This window comes from Leishmania braziliensis, chromosome 29 (assembly GCF_000002845.2).
Source record: "Leishmania braziliensis MHOM/BR/75/M2904 complete genome, chromosome 29".
NCBI lineage: Eukaryota > Euglenozoa > Kinetoplastea > Trypanosomatida > Trypanosomatidae > Leishmania > Leishmania braziliensis.
In genome coordinates, this window is record NC_009321.2 from 1,063,180 (window position 1) to 1,086,086 (window position 22,907).

Here is a 22,907-nt window from a genome sequence, read left to right on the forward strand (position 1 = left end):
CTTGCGTTCTTTCAGAAGAGGGTCGCTGGTGAATCGGCGTAGTGGTGTGCTTGTTGCCTATCGTTCTCCCCATCACTACAACTCCACTCTACTGCAGCCTTTGCGTCAAGACGCCCTGCCCTTCGTTGTGCCTCCTCAGCCCCCCCCCCCCCCCCCTTTGACGATCTCAACCTGAACACACCCACAAAAAACATAAAAGGAACGCCAAGTTAGAATGAAAATGGCCGAGGAGGCTCGCACAGTGCGGCATTATGTGAGTGACTGTCTCGAGATGCGGTACCCCTATGATGCCAGCAAAGGTTTTGCTGGCATCCACCAGCGCGAAGCGGGCCGCGTATTCAATGGCTACGGCCCCTCCGCTGTCGACGACATGATGAATAGCTTGATGGATCCCTCCGTGTCTACGGAAGAAAGGACGCGGGCGGCGCATCTGCTGTACGCCCGCTCCGCGTCGCAGGAGACGAAGATAGAGATGCTGAAAAAAGGACTCGTGCCAATGCTTGTAGCGACGCTGCGGCGCTGCCCCGACCACCTCCTGAAGCATCAATGCCTTCTGCTACTGCGCTCTCTGGGGGTCCTCCCACAGGGATGCTTCGCGCTCGTTCGGGAGGGCGCCATCTCGGTGGTCGCGGCTGAGCTGCGCACCGACTCACCATCTGTGGCGTCGTTGGAGGCAGCTCAAGCCTGCTACGTTGCCGCCGCACACGTCCTTTACCAGGTGAGCAGCAACATGTCTGGGCTGCGGTGGATGCTGGGGTTGTCCCACGACCCAGCATTCGAAGGGATTGAGGCTGCGTTGGTCGAGGAGTTGCTGTCCCCGGAGGCGCTGGTTTCTTTCATAGCCGGCGGCCTTGCGAGCGAAGCAATGCCTGCCACGGCCACAGTCTACCTCGTTCAGACCCTCGCACGCTTGACTAGCCTCGAGCGCGGCGTGGAAGCATTCCTTGCCGTTCCTGGTGCAGTCGACGTCTTGGTCGAGTACCTCAGACGCCTTCCTAAACTTCCCACGCAGGACACCGAGCTTTGCTCGGTGACGCTGGAGGCGATGTGGAACACGAGTCTCGGACACGTCGGCAGAGCAGCCATGGAGGAGCGCGGCGTACCGGATATCCTTTTTGAACTCCTCGCGACTACCAGCGGGATCGTCGCTCAGGTGCCTGTGTGCGTGCAGCGGCAGTTGACTGGGGCGCTCTCTGCTGTTTCTCAGCTTACGTCTGTAAAACAACGCAGCACGCAGGCCGTGTCGTCGGCGGAGGCTCGCATCCGCATTGTCGTCTTAGTCGACTATGTCCGCGAGTGGAACACGCTTATTGCGACGCAGTACACCAACGCAGCCAAGCCGGTCCCGAGCGCCGCCGCTGCGGTGGTGACGAACGTGGTGCAGTGCATCCGCCTCGCCTCGGAGCTCAAACCGGTGCGGGACCTCACCTACGCCATTCTGGATGCCATGGAACAGGAGGGCACCTCAGAGGCCTTCTACTTCCGCCGCCAGCTCTACTTTCACACAAGATGGGAAGCCGAGTTCCGCGCAAGTGTCGAGGTGTAGGTTGTCTTCACACGTTCTTCCATCCCTCCTTATGGCGTGCAGGCTCGAGAGGCGCCGGCTTGTCTTGCCCCTTGCTGCTGCTGCTGCTGCTGCGTCGCCGCATGCCAGTGGTGCATATGACGTTGTGTGCTCATGTAAAAGAGGCGTTTTCTTTTTTTTTTTTGCTTACCATTTCGCTGATCACGTCTGCGCTTTATTTCCCCCTCTCCTTAATTGACTTGCCGTTATCCGCAGTTATCCTCTTGTGCCTCTATCCAGACCTTCACAAGCCTCTCGCCCGCGTGCTCTCTCTCTCTTTCTCTGGCCGCGCTGCCTGTGTCGGTGCCTCGTGTGGGTGGCTTCAGTAGAGTTGGTGAGAGCAGAGACGATGCAGCAATGAAAGTTAGCGAGGGGTACTCAAGAGGAGACGAGGTGAGCGGTAGAGGGTTATGTATTGTACAATGAACAAGAAACGATGAAGAAGATATGAATGCTTCAGTGGCTCGGGGCACGTCTGTGGAGGAGGGCGGTGAGGTGCTTGCACCCACCCTCAGACACGCCCATCCACAAAAAATGCGGGGTTACTACGCGTGACTGCCACCTCGCGCCTTACCTACACCCGACTCATGCCTTTACGTTGCGCGCGCTCTCTATTCGCTGCTTGTCGCCCTCCCCAAGATCCATACAAGCGTACCGGGTTTCTCTTTCGAGTCGTTGAGGGTGAATATAAAGAAGCGGTGCGTCATCACGTCGCGACTGCCCTCACAGCTCATCTTCTGGGCGTAAAACACGCAACGCACATTGGCCCCCCTGGCCTCAAGACAAGGTGCGTCAATACACGAGCCCTCATCATAGATTAGAGTCGTTCGCACCCAGTGAGTGAGGGAGAGAAAGGAGTTGGCCTGTCAGCGCTGATACGTGCGCCCATCGAGCAGCCGATTGGGCGCTCTCAGAGGACTGCGAAGTATTAGTGGGGTCTGCCGGACCTTTTTTTAGGCCCCCCCCCTCTTGCGAGGCGCCAGTGTTATTTACGCCGAACGGAGGCGCCACGCTCTGCGTCGCCAGCGTTCGTAATGGGCTCGCACAAGAAGGGAGCCGTCGTTTCGCCGACGAGTACGTTCGAGGAGGTGGGACGGATTTTTCAGCAAGTGCATCAGAGCGCCGCCCACGCGCAGAAATGCAAGAGTAAGCTCATCAGCCTTGGCCAGCAGAGCGCGCCGCAGCTCTGTCGAGATGTCTGCGCTGTGGTGCTGCTGGTCATGAGGCAGGTGGCTCAAATCACGCCTGAGGCGATGCGCCGGCACTACGCCTTCATCACGGAGCTCTGCAAGGCCTTCCGCGAGTCCTTCGAGTCGGACCAGCTGGCGATTGAACTGCTGAAAAGCATTTCAGTCTTTCACAATGCGATTGACAAGGCGGTGCGACTGGCCGTCGTATCCACCTTCGAGGCTCTACTCAGGACAGTGGATCAAAACAATGCGTCAGAGGAGCGGCAGGACTTCTACCAGGAGGCCGCAGAGCTGCTGAAGCAGCGGGTACATGACAAGTGCCCGCAGGTTCGTGCAAAGGCGGTTGCCAGCGTGGCCGCCTTCCAGTCCGGAAAAAAGGACTGCGACGTAACACAGCAGCTCATTGCATTACTCTGCTGCGACTCCAACGCTGATGTGCGCAAGCAGATTCTTCACGCCATTGCGCCGCGCAAGGAGTTCCTTGAGGGGTACTTTCACAGCATGATTCGCTGCATCCGCGACGTCGTGGCGCGCGTCCGGGCGGAGGCATGGGATGCGCTAGGCCGCTTTCCCTGGCGCTACATTACTGCCTACGCGAGCGCCAAGGGAGTGAAGATGCCGGAGCTGCTGGCGGCTGGGCTTGACGACGCCAATGCCTCAGTCGTCATCGCCTGCAGGGCCGCGATCACGAACTGCTGGGTGCACCGCGACTGCAAGGATGCCTATGAAGATTTCATGAACAGCATTGCGTGCGGGTACGTGCTCCCGTCGCTGCCTCCGTACGAGCGCATCAGTGCGGTGTTGCTCTCGTACGCGCAGAAGCGCAAGACCGGCACGCACTTTTTCTTAAAGCTCGACGACATCAACACGGCGGGGCTGTTTTTATGGAAGGCGGACTGCCAGTTGTCATGCGATACCGAGGGCGAGGACGAGACCCAGCTACTGCCGCCACTGGAGCAATTCAGCGCCGTTCTCCAGGACACTGTGTACGCCTACGCGCGCCCCGATGCCGAGCCCAGGACGGTCAAATTCCGCAGCGTCGAGGACGCCGACAACATGCTGCGTATTCTGCTCTCTGTCTTTGACATCTACGATGACAACGCCTACTTGGCACATGCCGACAACACCACCCGCGCATCGTTGCTGCGCCTCATTAATTTCATCTTGAAAGTTGTGCCTGACGAAGACCCGTCGCTCTTCTTGGACGTCACAGTGCGCGCTCTCAAGTCGCTCACGGCCCGCACGCCGGAAGAGTCTACAAAAACGATTACGTCCGCGCTCGACTCGCTCTTCCGAAGCCTGAAACTGCCACAGCGACACACTTTGGGCTTTGAGGATGTGGAGGCGATTGGCCGTAAGAGCCGCGAGCGGCAGCAGGAGTTGGTGAGGCGAAAGGTCCTGTGGCGCGCGGGCGAGCTGCCGGAGGAGTCCTACACGGAGCTGAAGGAGGAGATGGACAGGGATGAGAAGTTTCTGCTGCGCATGCAGCTCATCGTCCTCGAGTTTCTCTCACACTCGCAGCGCGGGGACGCTATTCCAATGTTTTGCTACCACATCATTCAGATGGGCCGGCACCTCGATAACGAGAGCGTGCGCGTGGCGGCGATCAAGTCACTTTGCTTGCAGTGCCTCATCAACCCCGAGAGTGTCCACACCTTCATACCGCTCATCCTGGCCGATTCGCATGAGAATGCTGCCGCTAAGACTGCCTGCCCAGAAGGGACCGGCATGAGCCTTCCCATCGCTGCCATTGGTGTTATCTTCGATCTCATCATGGAGTATGGACTGCGCTTCTTCGATGTAGAGAAGCAGCCGCCAAAAGAGACGAGGGCGGTGTACAACGCAGAGAGCGAAATCGAGGCCCGTCTGCAGCACGAGCAGAAGTTGGCGGAGGAGGATGTGCACAAGGTGGGGAGCAAGCGTCTCCTAGCAACGCTACAATCCTACCTGCAGCCGGGCAGCGAGGCCAAGCACACCATCACGGCCTCCGGCTTCTGCAAGCTGCTGAGCTGCAACCGGCTTCCTGTAGAGGTGGTGTCGCATGTTATAACAGTGCTCCTTATTCACTATGCCGGTGCCATGGCCTCGAAGAAGGAAAGCACCACCGCTGCGTACATGGTGGACTATCTCGGCACCTTCTTCCGCAGCTACGCCGCGAGCCACCCGAAGCGCCAGGTGCAGCTCTGCGAGGGTGGCATCACCGCCTTCCGCGTGGTGCTCGAACGTAACATCGTCATGGCATCGAAACTGATCGAGTTCGTCGCGCGCCTCAGTGATGCCTACACGCTGACCGTTATCCGCGACATTGACCCGCAGGCGGCGAAGCGCGCGACCAGAGACGTGGTGGATGAGACAGCAGATGTGGCAGAAGAGGAGGAGGCGCAGCGCAAGAGTAACCGCATCAATGCGACACGTTCTTCGATGCAATCAGGCCGTCTTTTCCGTGAGCTGAGCCGCTACTCTCTTCACGAGCGTCTCTCGCAAGAGCTGCTGGTCGAGTTGGCGAACAGCGAGCTCGTCGAGGGTCGCTCTGTCTGTATGGATGTTCTGGAGAGGTGCATGTATTTCTACAGCCTCGAACCCCAGCCCTTCTTACACCACTGTGCCGCCGCTGCAATGCAGGCGACACGGCACGCCGACCCTATTCTGCACGACCGTCTAGAGGCCTGGCAAGCAAGGCTTCGTCAGAGATGCGCCGCTGCGGGCGCTGCTCCACAGTTGCACGGCACCGTCAGTGACGCCGAAAGCGCAGATTCGCTTGAGCAGCGATGGAACGAGGCGGTAAAGGCGCGCACCGAGAGGCGGGATGCGCTGCTGGAGGCCGGCTTTGGGGGGTTCGCGTCCATTCCCCCTCAGCTCGATGTTGCCTCCCCCGTGGTGGTAAAAGTGGAAGCGGTGGAGTTGAAACGAGAGCGGTACTCAGACGTGTTCGGCGTGGAGTCGATTGTGGGTCCTCGCAAGCGATCGAGATGCTGATATGTACTCGCCGGCGTTCTCACAGGCCTGGGAGTTTTTCAGCTTGACAAGCCTCTCGAAAGGCGAGCTTTGGCAGCCAATCGTCTATCTCACACTACCCTTGCCGATCGATGCGCCATCGCTGCGATTATGCTCCACGAGCACCCCACACCGCGGGCGTTTTGTAGGAGTAGCGAAAGGAGCCGTGGCGATCGTGTGCTTGCGGAAGGACTGTGGTAGAGATACGAGGGCTGGGGAACGGGGTTAGATTGGTGGGGGGAAGAAGGCGCACATGTGCATCTCCTGCTGCCGCGCCCCTGACATTCTGTCCTTCGCCTCTCTGCTGTCCCTTCTCTCACTCGCTCTGCACGCCTTGGCCTGTTATACTCTTCGCTCTCTCCCCCGTTCTCCGCTTCCGTTGATGCTGTTCATTTCCTGTTGCTCTTCAGAGGAGGGACTCAAGGAAACCCTTCACCGCTTGGACAGCGCGGAGTAGATTCGCACCGACTCACTTGTTTGACCTGTGCGGCGTACTTCTTAGACAGTTCTCCCCACTCTTTCCCACCACCGACCCACGCAAGAGCAAAGGGCTCCTGCTGCGTTCGGCGGGTTGGTTGCGCGGCAGCATTTATGGCGCACGGCAACCCTAACGAGAGGCGGAAGACGCGTTTTCTTTCGTTGTTGATTTCTTCATTCCCCGCATACCGTTCGCCTCATCGACGAAGTGGGCGTGTGTGTGGGTGGGTGTGTTTACCATCTGCCTCGGCCGCTTTGTCTCCCTAATCGCTTACCGCGCTCCTGGTAGGGGTGACCTGCCTTGTAACCACGTCCGCTTGATCCCGCTACTTCCACTTGGTTCATGTGCATTGCCCTCCCTCTTATTCCTTCTCTTGTCGCTGCGCCGATGCGAGCGTCGGCACTCAGGTATCGTATAGGCGCTTGTCGTGCGTACCTGAGTGGTCCGTGAGGGAGATGGGCGGCAAGCACAAGAGGCGCGCTTGATCTCTCTGGTTGGTAATTTTTCGCTTCTCTCCACTGTTCTGCCTAGCCGCCGCGTTCCGAAGCGCATCACTCGAGGAGGTCTTATCCCTGCACACTCTTGGAGGCGGGTCGAGCCTCGTTCTTGTTCGCTGTACTTCACTCTGACCCCGGGGTAGCACAGCCCGTGCCTCCTTGATTGTGTGGTGCCGTTCTTTTCTTTTTTTCTTTTTCCGTCTTTTTATTCATCTCTTTCTCGCGCGGCGCTACGATGGTGGCCGAAGTGAATGTGAGCGGCATTACCGTGTCGTTCCCCTTTGATCCATATCCAGCACAGGTGGAGTTCATGCGCAGCGTTGTGGAGTGCCTCCAGCACGGCTTCAACGGGCTACTGGAGTCCCCTACTGGTACTGGCAAGACGCTCTGCCTGTTGTGTAGCACGCTTGCCTGGATTGCGGCAACCTCGCAAGACGCCATTTTTCGGCCTACGAGCGGCCGGGAGCAGAAAGGTCGTGGGATGCATACCCACAAAGTGGTTTACTGTAGCCGAACGCACGCCCAGCTGACCCAGGTGGTGCGTGAGCTGAGACGCACGTCGTATGCGCAGCGCTTCACCATGGCTGTGCTCGGGTCTCGTGAGCACATGTGCTTGAACAAGGAGGTGACGCGGCTCCCGTCGTCGCAGGCGCAGAACACCATGTGCAGCGTGCTTAGGTCGGAGCGCAACTGCCGCTTCTTCCGTGGTTTGCAGTCGGCGGCCGCTGGCGCCGGCCTTCTGCCGCCGGAATGCGTGGTGCACGACATGGAGGACTTGATGCGAGAGGGAAGTCGAAGCGGGTTCTGTCCGTACTTCCATGAGCGTGACGCAGCAAAGGACGCGGACGTTGTGTTCCTGCCGTACAACTACATTCTTGACCCCTTACTCCAGAAGCAGTTGCCATTTGAGCTGAGGAACTGCATTCTCATTGTGGACGAGGCGCACAACCTTCCTTCCGTACTGAGCAGCTCGAGCTGTCAGACTTTGTCGCCGCTGGATGTGACTACCGCCATCCACGACTGCTCACGAGCTATCGCAATGCACCGCCTCACCACAAAGAAGGCGGAGCTAGACGAGGACGTGGCGCTGGAGGAGGAGCAGGAGCTGGCATCACTTAAGATCCTGCTTAGCCGGCTAGAGATGTGCCTGTACGCGGAACCCATGGAGGAGGGGATGGCGGCGTCCACGCCGATGCAGTGCGATATGGTGCGGAATGGTTCCTACATGTTCGCCTTCTTGGAGAAGGCCCTTATCACTCGCGAGGTCTTCGGGGTGCAGTCGGATAGTGTCACCTCGGCGTCGGGGCTAACAGGGATCATGGGGAAATGTGTGACGTTGCTGGCAGAGAGCGAGCGACCCGCAACAAGTATGGCGCGAGTGCAGGAGTTTCTCACATTTGTCTTCGATTTCGATCCCGCTCATCTCGACTCCACCAGGTTTGTGCTCCAGCAGCAGCTCGTTGCCGCCAAGGCGGCCCGCACGCTCGGCTTCTGGGAGCTGGACAACACGCGCTTGATGCGGCAGGTCGTGTTGCCGCTTCATTCGACGCTGCTCACGAGCGGCACGCTGTCCCCCCTCGATCAATTCGCGGCGGAGCTGGGCGTAGAGTTTCAGGTGCGTCTGAAGGGAAGCCACGTAATCCAGCCGGACCAGGTGCTCGGCGGGGTCCTCTGCCGTGGGCCGAGCGGCGAGAAGTTGAACGGCGGCTTTTCTTACCGTAGCAGCGTGGACTACCGCGTAGGCCTCGGCATGAGTCTCGCCAACATCGCTCGCAACACACCTGGCGGCACTCTTGTGTTCTTCCCTAGCTACGCCGCGATGAACTCTGTGGTCGAGCTGTGGCGTGCGGGGAGCGGCCGGGCAGGCGACACCAAAACGGTGTGGGGCCTCTTGTCAGAGCTGAAGCCGATTTTCGTCGAGCCGAACAACTCCAACGACCTGCCAACCATCGTGCAGGGCTTCCAAAAGGAAGTGGACACGTCGCCTCTCCGCGGCGCAATTCTGCTGGCGGTGTGCCGCGGCAAGGTCAGCGAGGGCATCGACTTTGCTGACAACCACGGCCGCTGCGTGTTCGTGACGGGCATCCCATACGCCAACCACACCGACCTCTTTGTCCGCCTTAAACGGGAGTACATCACGCTGGTGGCACCGCAGCGGCCCCTGGTGCACGGCAGGCCTTTTACGGGGGACGACTGGTACCGATGTGAGGCGATGCGGGCCGTCAACCAGTGTCTTGGTCGCGTGATTCGGCATAAGGACGACTACGGCGTTGTCCTCCTCGCTGACGAGCGATTCGAGGGACTGCTGAGTGGCGTGTCGGAGTGGGTGCGCCGGCGCACGCGCGTCTTTTCTGACTTCCGAGGCGCCTACGCTGCCGTCGCGCAGTTTTTTGGCGCCCGTCGCCACCGTGCTACTGAGACGGATGCCATTCCGTATGTGGTGGTCGGGAACGGCGCTACCACCGCAGCAGAGTTGCCGTCTTCTGCGACGCTCGCGAAGCTGTACGCAGATGCGCAGGTGCGTCAGCGCGAAGAGCACATGCAAGAGTCACGTCGACGTCGTTTCGAGGAAGTACGCGAGGCGAAGGCCAGCGCGTGCAGTGGTACAGTCGCGTCCCCGACGTCGCTGTTCGTACCTGCGTCCTTTGCAGTCTCTTCAGCGACGGGCCGCGCGGGCGAGGTTTCTGCAAAGCTGCTAGAAACCTCTGCCGAGTCACTGGAGATGACGGAAGTGTCGACGGAGAGAGAGGATGTGGCGGGCATGCGCAGTGGCGTGGAGGTGAGACACTCGAACACGTCTCCAAAACTCGGGTCTACGTCAAAGGAGTTCTGCGAGTTTCTAAAGTCACGTGTCCCAGTAGAGATGTACCACCGCTTCAAGATGGTGTTAGCCCAGCTGGCGAACCTCCGCCCGCTTCTGCAAACTTCGCCGTCTGTAGCCGCGGATGAACTCGCCAGGCTCCTCGTACCATTGCGGTCCGTCTTCTGTGCCACAGACGCCACTTACCATCGAATTCTCTTCTCTGAGTTCGGTCGCCACATTCCCGAGGAGTTCCGGCCACTCTACGCCGACCTCCTTAAGTCCAATGGGCTGACGTGAGGATGTTCCCGGGGTGAGGGTGAGGCACGTCGATCCACCGTCCTCTTCTCATCTCTGCAGTTCTGACTGGGTGCGTGTGTCTGGTCTTGCCCCTGTGACTGTGTGTGACGACCATGCGGGCGTTGTGAATGGGGTGCGAGGTGCTTTCACCTCCGCATTTCTGGGTGTTTCTCTACCTTCTCCGCTCTTGTACTTCGGTGGCCACAGGCCTTTTTTTTTCACTCAATCAAAGGCGACATACGCTCACTTGCCCCCCCCCTCCCGAACAGAGTGACGCGCCGCGTCTCTACTGCTATGAGTCTTCGTCCATTGGTGACATCTTTGGGTATTTCTTCCGCGTCAAAGGGTGCGCGCAGCTGTGCTTTCTCCCGCGGTCTCTCTTTCCCTGTTTCTCTTGCTCACTTCATCGTTTCCTCGCTCTCGTACTCCTCGCTTACCTTTCATATGCCCTGTATCTTCTGCCGTCCCCCTACTTTCTGCTCCTCACTTGGGCGGTGTGGTGCCACGCTGTCCACCAATCCCACCGTCTTAACACGCACTCTTCTTTGTTCAGTGCTGCACTGAAGTCGGCGGCATACAACCACGAGAGGGGGATAGAGAAAGAGGGCATCTCTGCAACGCGCTGCAGCTCTTCAAGGGTTTCTCGTCACGTCACTCTACCATCACCTCACCTTTTCATCACAGAGAGCTGCCAGACAACCAATTGCCTCACGTGTTGGACGCAAGGTCTGCTGCTTCATCAAGTGTATGCTGTCCGTGGTGACTCGCCTGCTCCGGCCTTTCAAGTGCCTGTTGCGCTTCCCCCTTCTTCTCTTTTTCCTTTCGCTTTCCTTTTTTATCTTCTCTGCGCTTCTGTGGTGCACCCACGCGCTCGTGTCGATGTGTCTCTCTGCACGCCCTCTCTGAAACGACACCTTTTCTTTTCCCATTTCTCTGTTCCATCTGTGGTTCCGCGCTCTTGATGTTTTGCCTGCACCGCCACGGCCCTTCTCCCCGATCCCTTTTGCTGCTTTGCTCGGGGTACTCCCCCTCTCTCCCTTTCTTCAGCTCTTCCCTTTTTTTAGGGTGCACTCCTTCTTACCTCCTTCCCACACGAACACCTTCATAGACCGCCTCTCAGGTCTTCTCGCGCAATGTCAGGGGAGACTGCAGCAGCGCAGCAGCGCATGCGTGACTACGAGGTCTTCGAGCATATCGGCTCCGGCGCTACAAGCGATGTGTACCGTGTGGTGAACAAGACGAACAACCGAAGTTATGTGCTAAAAAAGATGTCCCTTGCGAACATGAGCGACGAGGAGCAGCTGCGTGCCAAGCAGGAAATTATCGTAATGGACAACGTCGACCACCCCAACGTTGTCAAGTTTCGGGAGAGCTTCATTGACGAGGCCGACAATTCAATCGACATCATTATGGAGTACTGCGAGTTCGGCACCCTCGAAGATCTCATTGACCGACAGCGCTACGAGGGTCGCCCCTTTCCAACTGACGTGTTACTGGAGTGGATGGCGGAGCTGCTCTGCGGACTGGCCCACATTCACTCCACTCGCATTCTTCACCGTGACCTCAAGACGAGCAACATTTTCGTCACCTCTAAGAACCACTTGAAGCTTGGCGATTTTGGCGTCTGCACGATCCTGTCGAACCCACACGCCAAGGCGGAGAGGCTAATCGGCACCCCTCTCTACTTCGCCCCGGAGGTGTGCAACAGCGACCCCCACAACGAGAGGAGCGATGTGTGGAGTCTCGGTGTCGTCTTTTACGAGATGTGCACCCTGCGCCGCCCTTTCGAGGCAGGCAACCTCTTCACACTCATCCAGCTCATCCTCGAGTCTGACATTAAGCCATTCGGCAACGGCGTGGATAGCTCGCTGGAGGGGCTTGTACGGCAGATGCTGGACAGGGACCCGAGTCGACGCCCAACAGCGCAGGAGCTGATCGATGTGCATCTCGAAGTCCCTGTGAGCCACCCATCGCACCCGTCGCAGAAACCGTCTAGAGGCCGTCTTCTTCAGCAGTTCAGCGGCCCTGAGCTTCTGTACACGAAGAAGTGGCCGCCCCCGGAGGGCACCGCTATCGCCGCCGAGAAGGGTGGCCAGACGCGCGCGACAGGCGAATGGATTCATACCGGCAGTGCGCTGGACGTTTTTGTGCAGCTGCAGCGCACTTTGCATTGCATTTCCACCGGTGCAAATGCCAAGGACGGCGCTACGTCCGCTGAAACTTTACAGTCTGCGGCCAACGCCGCACCCAAGGCGCCCTGTGAAGCTCAAAGACAGAAACCCCAGAAGTCAGCCAAGAAGACGAGCTCCAAAGGTGGTGAGGCTTCTTCCATCTCTTCGAGAAGACGCACTCGAACGAAGGCATCAGAGCATACCGGCAAGCAGAACGATGATGTTGTCATGAATAGTTCTCCGCCTCGCTTTACAATGCGGGAGCTACGTCTCGACGTGCAGCGACGTCGCTCAGCCATGTTTGGTGAGGAGTGCTCGCTAAATATCGACGACGTACCTGTTGTGATCGAGATGCAAGAGAGCTTTTTAGCAGAAGCGTGGTGGGTGTCGCGTGGCGGTCGTGGGACCTTTGGGTCGCATAGCGACTCTACAGTAGCGGAAGCCACAACACCGAAGGAGACCAGTTCGCTTCTCAATGTCATCGCTGCCGTCATTGATCGACCTGGCGAACAGTAGATGGATTGCATTGGAGGCCTTAGGCGCGGCTACTGCTCTTCTTTCCCAGAACAAGTAACTCAATTGTGCGCAATGAAGGGTAGTGTGCCGACCGCGGCGCCCCCTCGTTTCGACCCTTCAGACACTCGCTCTGCCTCATTAAACGGGAGGGGGCCTACAGGTGGCACGGTGACGCCAGCTGCGGATCCACAATGGAACCTCTTTTCTCTAGTGCCTTGTTTTCTTTTCTGCTTCTCTTTCAGTCTTGTTAGGTTCCTCTTCTCCACTCGTCATCTCATGCAGCTTCCCCCGGAGATGCTCTTAGTCCTTCGTTGTTATTCTCTTAGTCTGTTCTCTTTAAAGACGCGCGCATACTGTCGTACTCAACCGCCATTTGTCGCCTACCCTCTCTTTCTCCCTACGTCTATCCCTCTCCTCAGGTGTGTGGCGTGTTGTGTTTATCTCAGTTCGGGAGTCGCCTTATTTCTTTCGTCTTGTGTTCAGCGAGACGGCGTCGCACTGCGATGATGCTGAGAAGTCAGCCGGACTACAACGAACACGATGTGTTTGCCTGCAAAGGCGGTTGTTTGTGTGTGTGTTTTTTTTTTTTATGGTTATCTGTTTGTATGTGTGTCTCGCTGCCTGCTGTGGGTACTGTACGGAACGGAGGAGTCGCGAGGTCACTTGGTGTAGACTGACCGACGGGTGGTGGAACGGCTAGTGAATTTTTGGAGTTACCCACGAGGAATTGAGCTGAGGGGCCGATCTTTGTGGTTGAGTCGTTTGATGACTGCCCTCCTGGTGCTTCCTCAAGCTCTCACTGTACACTCTCTCCAACTGGGATAGGCTTGTGTACAGGTTGCCTCGTGTTTTCCTTGCATTTTAGTCTGCTATCCTCGTTTTTCTGTCTTCTTTCTTTCCTCTCGTCAGGTCCGCAACGCTGCTCCTGAGATTCAGGTCAAGGCACAGTGAAGAAGGTTTACGCTGGCGTCTTGGAGACCTTAGTCTTGAATAGTTGTCGGGGAGGGGGTTTCTTACTCTCTTTCACCATCGTGCATTTACCCACTCACCTCGCCACACCCCAGCTTCTGCGCTCTCCACTCCCGTGATCCAAGCTGGACAGGCTCCATTTCAAGGGCGCCTCGGACGAAAGGCAGGCTGCCGCACGGGTTAGATGAACTACACGGCCGTACGTGAAGCGCCACCTTGACGGGGGTAGCCTCTGGAAGAGCAGAAAGCAAAGGCCTTCGAGTCCTCCATGCAGGCACACGAGGGACTCACCAGGAGCGCATCGGGGCGTTCCCGCACGGTGGCCCTACCTCCCTTTCGTGAACGGAAGGGGCAACGGGAGATCTACTCCCCCCCCCTCCCTCCCTCCCTCCGGGCTGCGCACTCGTCAGTCGCTACGCGGCGCAGGCGAGGGCGTTCGATTATGCCTGCCGCCAAGCGGGTTACGATAAGCACCGGCCCACCCCAGCGCTACAGCGACTAACACGGTGGTCCACTGAATCCCTCATTTGCGGCCCTGTCCGGGGTGACGCTCGCGTCTGGCCCAAAGTGCGAGGCCGACGACATGAAGAAACGCGTGTGCCGGTCGGCGCACCGCTGGCGCCTGGGGACTTTGGGCAACACAAGCGGAGCGCTACAACTTCTTCAAGGCCCTCGACCTACCAGAGGAGCGCCTGCTTCCCGTCCCGCACGTCATCCCCAGTCTGAGCTGCGCACACGCGCCTCGTGGTGGAGGCGAGTCAGCGGAGACGGCGGCATCTCTCCCCTTTTTTTTTCGTTCTTACAGAATTACGATGTGACGCCGGTGGCCGGGCGCCTGTGTGGGGCACACGCGGCACTCAAAGGGGTGTGGCGGGGCCTCACGGAGGCGGAAGCCGAGTTTACTGCATTGACACGCCCTCTCCAAATCTTCTCTGAGAACGATGCCCGCTATCCACCGGCGCGCGCTGGGACGTGGGCGTGGGCCAGGGTGTGGCCTGAACAATCGTGGGCATCATCACCCCATTCCCTGTGGCGGCTATGGCCATGACTGGCAAGACTTTGGTCGCTGCAGAAGAGGCTCCGGAGGACGATCTCGTGGCGGCGGTGCGTCGCATCGCTTGTCGGATCTGCGTAGCCAACCCTCTCACGCCCCCATGGCGCGAGTCGCGGGCACGCATGGAGGAGGAGTCGCCGTTGGGTTTGGCTGCCGAGGCAAACACGCTTTAAAGAGCGGAGTGCATATGGAGCGAAAGGGGAGGATTGGTGAGCTGCCCTCTCCAGCGTCTTGCAAAGCTGACCGTGGTGCTGCGCAATCCAGGGCTCTCCATCCGGCCCTTTGCATCGACTCTGCCCCTTACGCTCCTGCATGCTGCACACCACCACCACCCCTTCCTCAACCCCGCGTGGGCGTTTTCGCTAGCGCGGGCGTGCAGAGGCAAACCTCGCTCCGTCCACGGTGAACTTGGATGGGATGGCCCTCTGCTGTGCCTTGACGCCACGGCGCATCTCGAGCTGCCCATGTTGGATGCGCAGCTCGTGCGCCGTACGTGGGCTGGTATGGCGTACAATCGCACCTCCTCCTACCAATGACGAAGGCAACGACGCGATTTGCTTCACAGCCACGTCTCTCGGTGGATGGGGTGCATACGCTCATCACTGTGCGTGGTGGGAGTATCGAGGCGGCAGCCCTACGTCTCACCCTCCCACAGCTGAACGCATGGCTCTGCGTGCCAGCAGCCATGGGTAAACGAGTCGGATGACGCGAGACGTGCTCGCACGAGGGCAGCACAGTGAGGCAGTACTTTGACCCGCCCAGGGGTGCTGCGTCAACCCATCCAGAGAAGACGCTGCCGCTGTGCTGAGAGGTTGTGCTGGCGACAGTCCACTTCCCCTCCTTTGCCGAATGTGCAAACACACAGCTGAATGGGGTTGGTGGCGTTGGGCGGGGTCTGTCGGTGAGCAAGCTGGGCGAGTACACACGCACGGTTGGCTCTACGAGCGGGGCATGGAGGTTGTCTTCTTCTGGATAGCCGATCCACTGAATCCCGCCCGCACGCTGTCGCGTAGCCCTGAGGAGTACGGCCTCGTACCGGGGTCGCCTCTCTCCTGCTCGTATGTGAAGGATGTGTCGCGCGCTGTCACCTCCGAGCGGCACCTTTTTCCCCACTTTGCGAGGGCCGGAGAGAAGTCACCGGACGACTGTCGGCGGAGTGCAACAAGTTAGAGGCTGACTGCTGGGTGGTCACTGCCGAGCCACAACAAGTCCTCTAGCAAAATATGAGTTTTGCCGCCGCGAGCACTGAAGAAACATGCGAGGAAACCGCCGAAGAAAATCTCGGGTGAGAACCATCCCCCTGTTCGCCTTGTTCTGCGGTAACACGTGGGGCTCTCGTACTTGGTGTGCTGATCTGTGCGTGTGCCTGGTTCTTTCCATCCCCCTCCTCCTTTCCTCTCCTCTGTCGACTCTTTGCCAAGCGAAGGTTAATGACCAATACTTGAGTCACCGGGCGAGGGTGTTACCACAGAATTACCCTGCCGGGCTCTCGCAGGCACCCCTGCAGTGTCATTCGCTGGGCGGCGAGCGGCCCAGGTGCAAAGTGCATCACTGTCCTTTTTTCCCCGGTTGTGCGTGCGCGTGTGTTCCTGCGGAGTTGTTGATCGCTTGCGCCCGACTTGCCGCTTCTTATGAAAGAGGGGCTTGTGGAGAAACGACGCCGTGGCAGATGTGGTGGAGCCACCGCATCGATGGGTGTTTGTGCGGTCTCTGCGTGTGGTCATGCACGCCTGCGTGTCTGTCTCTCTCTCTGCAAGTGTACGCGTGCCGCTGCTTGTTTTGTGTGATATACACGTGCGTGCCCACTCCATTGCTGCACAGCTCTGATGTCCTTCACCTGCTCTCCCTTCTCCACCTCCTCATGTAATTATGCACGGCTGTATAGCCCTACACGCGGATGTGTGCTCGTAACCAACCACCTTCACCACCACCACACACACATAGAGGATCCCGTAATGTCCAGTGCGCTCGACAGCATCACCGCCGCCACGAAGTTGCGGCGTGCGGAGCTCGATGTACAGCGTGAGCTAGAGGCGAAGCGCCAGGAGTACAATCGGCGCATGGCACAAGTAAAGGAAGGGGAGGCACAGTTGGCTGCCGACCGGGCGGATCTACAAGATACACTCGTGCAGTACTACAAGTTCATCCAGGAGAATGAGATCAAGCGTAGTCGTGCCATGAAGAAGGTAGCCATCGAGGAGAAGCAGCGCAAGGAGCGGGAGGTGTACATTGCCCAGCTCACCCAGCGTCTGCAAGGCTTGGAGTCAAAGTGGGATGAGATGAAGACGCAGTACAGGGACATGGAGAAGTACCAAGCGTTCTTGGAGGAGATTTTATCTCGCAACGACGGAGACGAGTACCAAGAACCGCGCGACATTATCAAGCGCTGGATGACACTGTGCGACAACACTAGGGTCCTGCAGGAACGCAAGACACAGCTCGAGGAGGATCTCCTGCGCACACGCAGCTCGCTCAACTTGGCGCGCCAGCGCCGCAGCACGGAGAACATCGCTCTCCAGAATCGATTGAACGAGATGCAGATGTCGTTTGAGTCGCTGCAGAAGTCCATAAAGGCAAAGCAGGACAAACTCGACCGAAAGGTCAAGCAGAAGAGCTCGACGACGCGCACAGTGAGCCACGTCAGCATGGCCACGGCGAACCTGTACGACCGATGCATGTTGTGGACGCGCGACTACTCGGGCCGCGGCAGGGGAGAGACAGCAAACAACAACGTATTACATCAGTTGCACGCCATCTGTGACTGCCTAGAAGACTTTCAGACCATCATCATGCAACATCAGGAGCAGCAGCGCCAAGCGGCGATGCAGCAGGCAGCAGGGGCGGCTACCCAACAGGGGGCGTCGGCCAAGGCGGGGTGAGCGGCACTCTTTGTTGTGTTTTTTTTTTTTGGGCTTGCGTGTGTGTGTGTGTGTGTGTGTAGTGTCTGCCACTGGTCGCCGTTGGTTGACTTCTGTTTTAGCCCTTGTCGTCTCCTCTGACCTGTGTGAGGTGCTGCTTGCTGTCCTAGTCGTGTCTGCTGCTGCTGCTGCTGCTGCCTCTTCCCCCCTTTTCACTCTGTGCGTTATTTTCCTTTTCGTTCTGAGGCTGTCCAAGCAGCCACGCGAATATATCTATGGCCCTGCGTGAGCGCCGCGGGATCGGCTGGAGACGAGATGTGGATGAAGGCGGAGATGAGGTGGAGCAATAAGAAGACGGGTGAGCGAGGGGTAAAGGCTCGCTGCGAGTTGTGCTTCCACATATACGTCTTTTACGTCCCCTTCTTCCACTCGCGCACATCTCCGCCCCCCCCGCCCTCCACGATCCGCCTCTCCACAACTTCATGTATAGTATCACCTACAGAGAGAAGAGGCGCCGCCACGGCTCTCCTCCTCCGCCCTCTCGTCGTTTCTCTCTGTCGCTTACTGGGCTTGTGGGTTGGCTGCTGCTGTGATCGCCCCTCAGCCAATTTTTCAGGCTTCTGAGAGCTCTTCCGTGTGGACACGCGTTTGCTGGTGCGTGCGGAAGGCGGGAGTGAGGTGCTGCGTTAAAGGTCATCTGCCAATCGCCCCCTCTGCGGCCACCCATCGGCAGACAAAAGACCCTCGCATGTCCGCTCGTCACAGCGCCACCCATCGGCGGACAGTGCTGCGCCTGCACGCGCCACGGTGAGCAGCAGACAGCACGAGAGAATTCGACTGGCACACACACACACACACACACGTACCCACATTAAGCCACCCACCCCCCTCCCCCGCAGCACGAGGAGAGCGCATCCGCTTCTACTGAAGTGCATTTCTCTCAACGCCCCCCCGGCCCTGGCAGACCTATCCGCTGTGTGTCGTGTGTTTCATTGACAATGCCATCAGTGGCCACTCGCTAGGAGAAGAGAGTGGGTGGAGTCGGTGAGGTGAGCTTGTGAGAGTGGAGGAGGCTAGTGGGATAGTCTTCTGCCACTTAGCCACCACCACCACCACCGCTCCCCCTCTCTTCAGATTGCATGCCCTTCTCTTCACTTTTCCTCTTCAGCCTGCGCGCCATGCCCATGCAGTTGGGTGGGCGGGGCAGAGTTGTAGCGCTCATTTTCCCTCGCCTCCCCTCTCTCTCACTGTTCCGCTCACAACTTTACCTGCCTTCTCTCTCTCGCTCCCCTCACTTCATGGACGGGGTCGGCGCTCGCGGACTGGGCTTCTCCCTCTTGGCCCTTTTGCCTCCGTTGCTTCGACTACTATGTCGTGGCGCGTGGTGGAACCCACTCCACTTGCTACTCGCATCCTCTGCCTGGCGCCTATATGCGTGCCTGCGAAGCAGAGGTGAGCGCGACCGCAAAGCACCGTGTCTCCCCTAATCACTGTATCCGTGCGCGCCGGTATCTCCGCGCGTGTTTTGCTCCCACTCAAACGCACATCCACCTACCGACGGAGCACAGCCGAACGAGAGCGCGGCACGCAGGTGAAGAGATTCAAACAGTGCGGGGGCACTCCGTGTGTGTGTGTGTGTGTGTTGTGGGGCGTAGGTTCGACGGTGAGCCATGCGGCGCCACAGGCCGTCGGTGTGTGTGCCGCATGTCCTTCCAGCCCATCTGTGTTCTGTGCCTCAGTGACTGCGACAGGGGCGGCGGCGTCACATCGTGCAACCACTATTTCTGCTCGCGGTGCACCGCCCGCTTGCCAACCGCTGCCCCCTGCCCGCTGTGTCAGCGGCCGTACCAGCTGATCAAGCTTGACCACCCCAACGTCCAGCAGCTGCTTCAAGACGGTGCAACAGCGCTCGAGAGGACGGAAAAGGTTATCGGCTCTCAAATGCGGCACTACCAACAAGTCATTCGCCGCATGCGCCAGGCTCTGGCAGCGCTGCACAGCCAAAATCAGGAGATGACACGGAGGCGTCAGCGGGAGCAGGCGGAGTGCGCTGCGGCAGTGTCGCGAGCGCAGGCGCTTCAGGCGGAGGTGTGCCGATTACGCGAGGGGCTGACACGCGCCTCCTCGAAAAGGGCGGCGTCGCAGCAGCAGCCACCGCCCCTACCGCCATCGCCGCCGCAACAGCGGGCGCACGTGATGCCTGATCCACGAGTTACCCATGACAGCGACGGGCACCCACACAACGCACCGAATACCCTCGGGGTTTGCCATACTCCATCGGCGCAGATCATCCCGCCTCCGTTGTCGGTGCGCCATGCCCCCTTCGCACCTACCAGTGCGGTCGGTGCCAAAGCGCCAGACACTTTTTCCCGTGGCAGTTGGCAGCGCTCGTCTGGGGCATCGTCACCTTCGCTGTCCTCCCATCCGCAGTGGCAGCATCGACGGCACCACTTACACGGAAATGGTGGCGAGGCACGCGACGCTGCCGTTGAATCGGCGCCCCCCCTGGGGTGGTCGGCGAGCTCCCTCATCGCGAAACGCCACCGCGCTGACTCAGACCCATCGCTGTCGCAGGGACGTGTGGGCGATGTTTGCGTTTCGCTGGCTCAGCCGGGCTCCAGCTCAAACGCGGGCCGCAACGTCGCTCTCACACCCCGCACCCATGCCCTGGCGTCTCTTCAACACCAACTTCCGCACCAGAGCTCCCGCGCCGCTGCGTGGGGGCCAGGGAACGGCGACGGCAGCGACTCCGCAGGGCCGAGAGTGGACTTCCGACTCACAACGCCTCTGGCTGCAGCGCTGCACCAACAGCCGCAGCCGCAGCCGCAACCATCGCACCCCCTCAACTCTTTCATGCAAGCCGGCACCTCCTACATGCTCAGGCCTTCGTTGAAGCCGCACCAGAGGCTGTTCTCCTCACCACGCGACGGCCCCGTGTCCCTCTAGCGCACGGCTCCCATTCTCTCTTGTGAGGCCCCTCCTCCTCTTTTCTCGCGCGTCGTGGCGAGCGTCCGTCTTTCCACTTCTCTTTTCCTCTCTTCGCGTCTGCTACTACGCCCCACCCCCTCTCCCCACAAGCTCAGAGACAGACAGAGACGCACATGTATACGTCTGTCTACTCGGTATTCACCTCCTCCCTTCTCTTGCTCTGCTGTGCTGCTGCTGCTGCTGCCACTTTGCTGCTCGTGCGTGTGTTTGGTTGATTCGCTCGTGTGTCTTTCGGCATCTTTTTAATTTGTGCGAGTAGACACGCACCCGCACCGGGCTCGGAGATTGGCCCGCTTCTTCTTTTCCCCATCACCCCCTTGCATACCGTGACCTGCATGGCCGTTCGTACTGTCGCAAGGCACGTGAGAGGCAAGAGCGAGGTGTGCACGCCACCATGTCTGCGTGGGGAGCATTGCTCATAATGCCGAAGCAGTGCGTTGCGTTTTGGGTGTCTTTCTCCCTCTACGCCGAATCCTTTCGATGGCCATTCGGCGACTACCAAACCAGCGAGCCACTTTGCTTCGCTGCGGGAGTTCAGCGCCAGATCGCACTCTCCCACACCCGTTAGTCGCGTGTCTCCCGCTGCATCTCTCTCGTCATTTCTGCCGTTCACGGCTGCTGCTTTTCACCTTTCACATCTTACGTCATCCCCCCTTCTTCTCTCCTTGTGACTCTTCACAAGTGCACTGTAGAAACCTTCATCACCACACAGGCACTTCGCACGTCTGAGCTGGCCACACCGTCAGTGCCCTCCAAGCGCTTTAGCGCAACATGCCAAGAGCATATAAAGTTCACTCTCTCTTTCTTCGCTTGACTTCTGCACGGTTACTGTGCGAGCCGTGCTCCTACGCGACCAGGCCTTTCACATAGTCGACAAAAATAAGGACTGGGAGTGGAGGTAGGGGTCGTGTCGGGTGCGCATACTGTACACCCGCTCACTCACCCAGCTTGGCCCTGTCTGCACGCAGCACTGGTACAGCACTGACCGACGTGCTGCAGCGTGCGACTCGAGCAAGGTCCTCCCTTTTCGTCGTTACGGCTGCTGCCTTTCACACCCCGGGGGCACACAGGCACTTTCTTCCCGGCCACGCTGTGCGCTCGAGGGACCGAGTGCGTTTCTTTTCTTAAGAGCAAACACACGGAGATGCGTGCGTGTCTGTTTGTCAGTGTCGAGCGCTTTGCGCTTCCCGCTTTCATCTACTGCTCCTCTCTCTCTCTCTCCGTCCATCCCCTCTCTACTACCCAAGGTGTACGGCGTCCTTGGCCTTTTCACGCTGTGTCTTCTTGTTGTGTTGCTTCTACACCACCCCCACGTTTTTTTCTCCCTTTTGACTCTTAGCCACTGCCATGTTGTCCATCAGCCGCAGCTCCACTCCGACAACGGGACCATCGGCCTCTGCACGAAAGTTCAAGCTGGTCCTGCTGGGCGAGAGCGGCGTCGGCAAGTCGTCTGTCGTGCAGCGCCTGATGAGGAACGCCTTCAGTGCGAGGCCGCACAGCACTGTCGGCGCCTCTTTTTTTCGTTATACGTGCAGCGTGGCGGACGGCACGGCTGTCCACTTTGACATATGGGACACTGCGGGGCAGGAGCGCTTCAGGAGCCTGGCCGCCATGTACTACCGCGGTGCCGCAGCGGCGCTCGTCGTCTTCGACATCGTCTCCGCCGATACGTACGAGAGAGCAAAGCACTGGGCCCGAGAGCTGCACATCAACTCCCCAGAGACGCTTGTGATGCTGGTCGGAAACAAGAAGGACTTGGAGAGTGAACGGCAGGTGCCTGTGGAAGAGGCGCAACAATGCGCGGCGGAGATGGGTGCCATGTACCATGAGACTAGCGCACGCAGCGGCGACGGGGTACAGGAGGCGTTTCACGCCGTCGCTGCGAAGCTGATTGAAACGAACAGCAGCGTCAACGTGCGCGAGGGTGGTGTCTTGGGCCACACAGAGAACGCGGTACCGCGTCATGGAAGTGAATGCTGCTAGCGGTTAGGCACGGGGTAGTGCTGGTAGCCGCATCGCGCATCTGTAGGCTACCCCTGCCTCTATACGTGTGCGTGTGTGTCTGCGCTCACTTTCGTGGCTCAGCGTACATTCCCTTCCCACTCATGTGAATGTGCGTGTGGTTTGGCACCTCGTCTCCAACTTAACAGAAGGGCAGCAACACTTAGGAAGGGCTGTGTAGCTTCGGCTCGTACGGGGTGCTATGGTCTCGCCAACCCCTGCTCCCCTCCCTCCCCCTCCCAACGCCATCTTCTAGCTGCGCCCTGATTCATCTGCTTATCCTATGCGCGTATGTGTGCGGCACTTCTCTTTCCTATGTTCTACCTTTGTGCCAGCGAGTGTGTCTGCGTTTATGAGTTCATCGAGCACAGCTGTCTCCTCCATCAGCTCCACTACGACCAGCATCGCTGCTTACCCCTTTCTATGTCCTCCTCCACCCTACTCTCTCTGTGAGCTGGGGAGGGGTGAGCAGATACACCACAGACGATAGGTGATGCGGGAGAGGGCGAGAGAACAGTGGCGATATC

General features: G+C 58.9%; 7 protein-coding genes across 7 annotated transcripts; all 7 read left to right on the forward strand.

Annotated features, from left to right (window-relative positions):
- Window positions 1–220: 220 nt before the first annotated feature.
- LBRM_29_2610 (conserved hypothetical protein) lies at window positions 221–1,546 on the forward strand (the record flags this gene model as incomplete). The annotated part of the gene is made up of 1 exon (XM_001566553.1): window positions 221–1,546. The coding sequence occupies one exon, from the start codon at window positions 221–223 to the stop codon at window positions 1,544–1,546; it is 1,326 nt and encodes a 441-aa protein (XP_001566603.1).
- A 1,052-nt stretch (window positions 1,547–2,598) lies between these two features.
- LBRM_29_2620 (conserved hypothetical protein) lies at window positions 2,599–5,730 on the forward strand (the record flags this gene model as incomplete). Its single annotated transcript, XM_001566554.1, has 1 exon — window positions 2,599–5,730. One exon carries the CDS (start codon window positions 2,599–2,601, stop codon window positions 5,728–5,730), a length of 3,132 nt encoding a protein of 1,043 aa, XP_001566604.1.
- A 1,228-nt stretch (window positions 5,731–6,958) lies between these two features.
- LBRM_29_2630 (putative helicase) lies at window positions 6,959–9,823 on the forward strand (the record flags this gene model as incomplete). The annotated part of the gene is made up of 1 exon (XM_001566555.2): window positions 6,959–9,823. The coding sequence occupies one exon, from the start codon at window positions 6,959–6,961 to the stop codon at window positions 9,821–9,823; it is 2,865 nt and encodes a 954-aa protein (XP_001566605.1).
- A 1,133-nt stretch (window positions 9,824–10,956) lies between these two features.
- On the forward strand, window positions 10,957–12,510 carry LBRM_29_2640 (putative serine/threonine-protein kinase; the record flags this gene model as incomplete). Its single annotated transcript, XM_001566556.1, has 1 exon — window positions 10,957–12,510. The coding sequence occupies one exon, from the start codon at window positions 10,957–10,959 to the stop codon at window positions 12,508–12,510; it is 1,554 nt and encodes a 517-aa protein (XP_001566606.1).
- A 3,849-nt stretch (window positions 12,511–16,359) lies between these two features.
- On the forward strand, window positions 16,360–17,412 carry LBRM_29_2650 (conserved hypothetical protein; the record flags this gene model as incomplete). Its single annotated transcript, XM_001566557.1, has 1 exon — window positions 16,360–17,412. One exon carries the CDS (start codon window positions 16,360–16,362, stop codon window positions 17,410–17,412), a length of 1,053 nt encoding a protein of 350 aa, XP_001566607.1.
- Window positions 17,413–18,822: 1,410 nt separating this feature from the next.
- Window positions 18,823–20,337, forward strand: LBRM_29_2660 (conserved hypothetical protein; the record flags this gene model as incomplete). Its single annotated transcript, XM_001566558.1, has 1 exon — window positions 18,823–20,337. The coding sequence occupies one exon, from the start codon at window positions 18,823–18,825 to the stop codon at window positions 20,335–20,337; it is 1,515 nt and encodes a 504-aa protein (XP_001566608.1).
- Window positions 20,338–21,726: 1,389 nt separating this feature from the next.
- LBRM_29_2670 (conserved hypothetical protein) lies at window positions 21,727–22,362 on the forward strand (the record flags this gene model as incomplete). The annotated part of the gene is made up of 1 exon (XM_001566559.1): window positions 21,727–22,362. The coding sequence occupies one exon, from the start codon at window positions 21,727–21,729 to the stop codon at window positions 22,360–22,362; it is 636 nt and encodes a 211-aa protein (XP_001566609.1).
- Window positions 22,363–22,907: the final 545 nt, after the last annotated feature.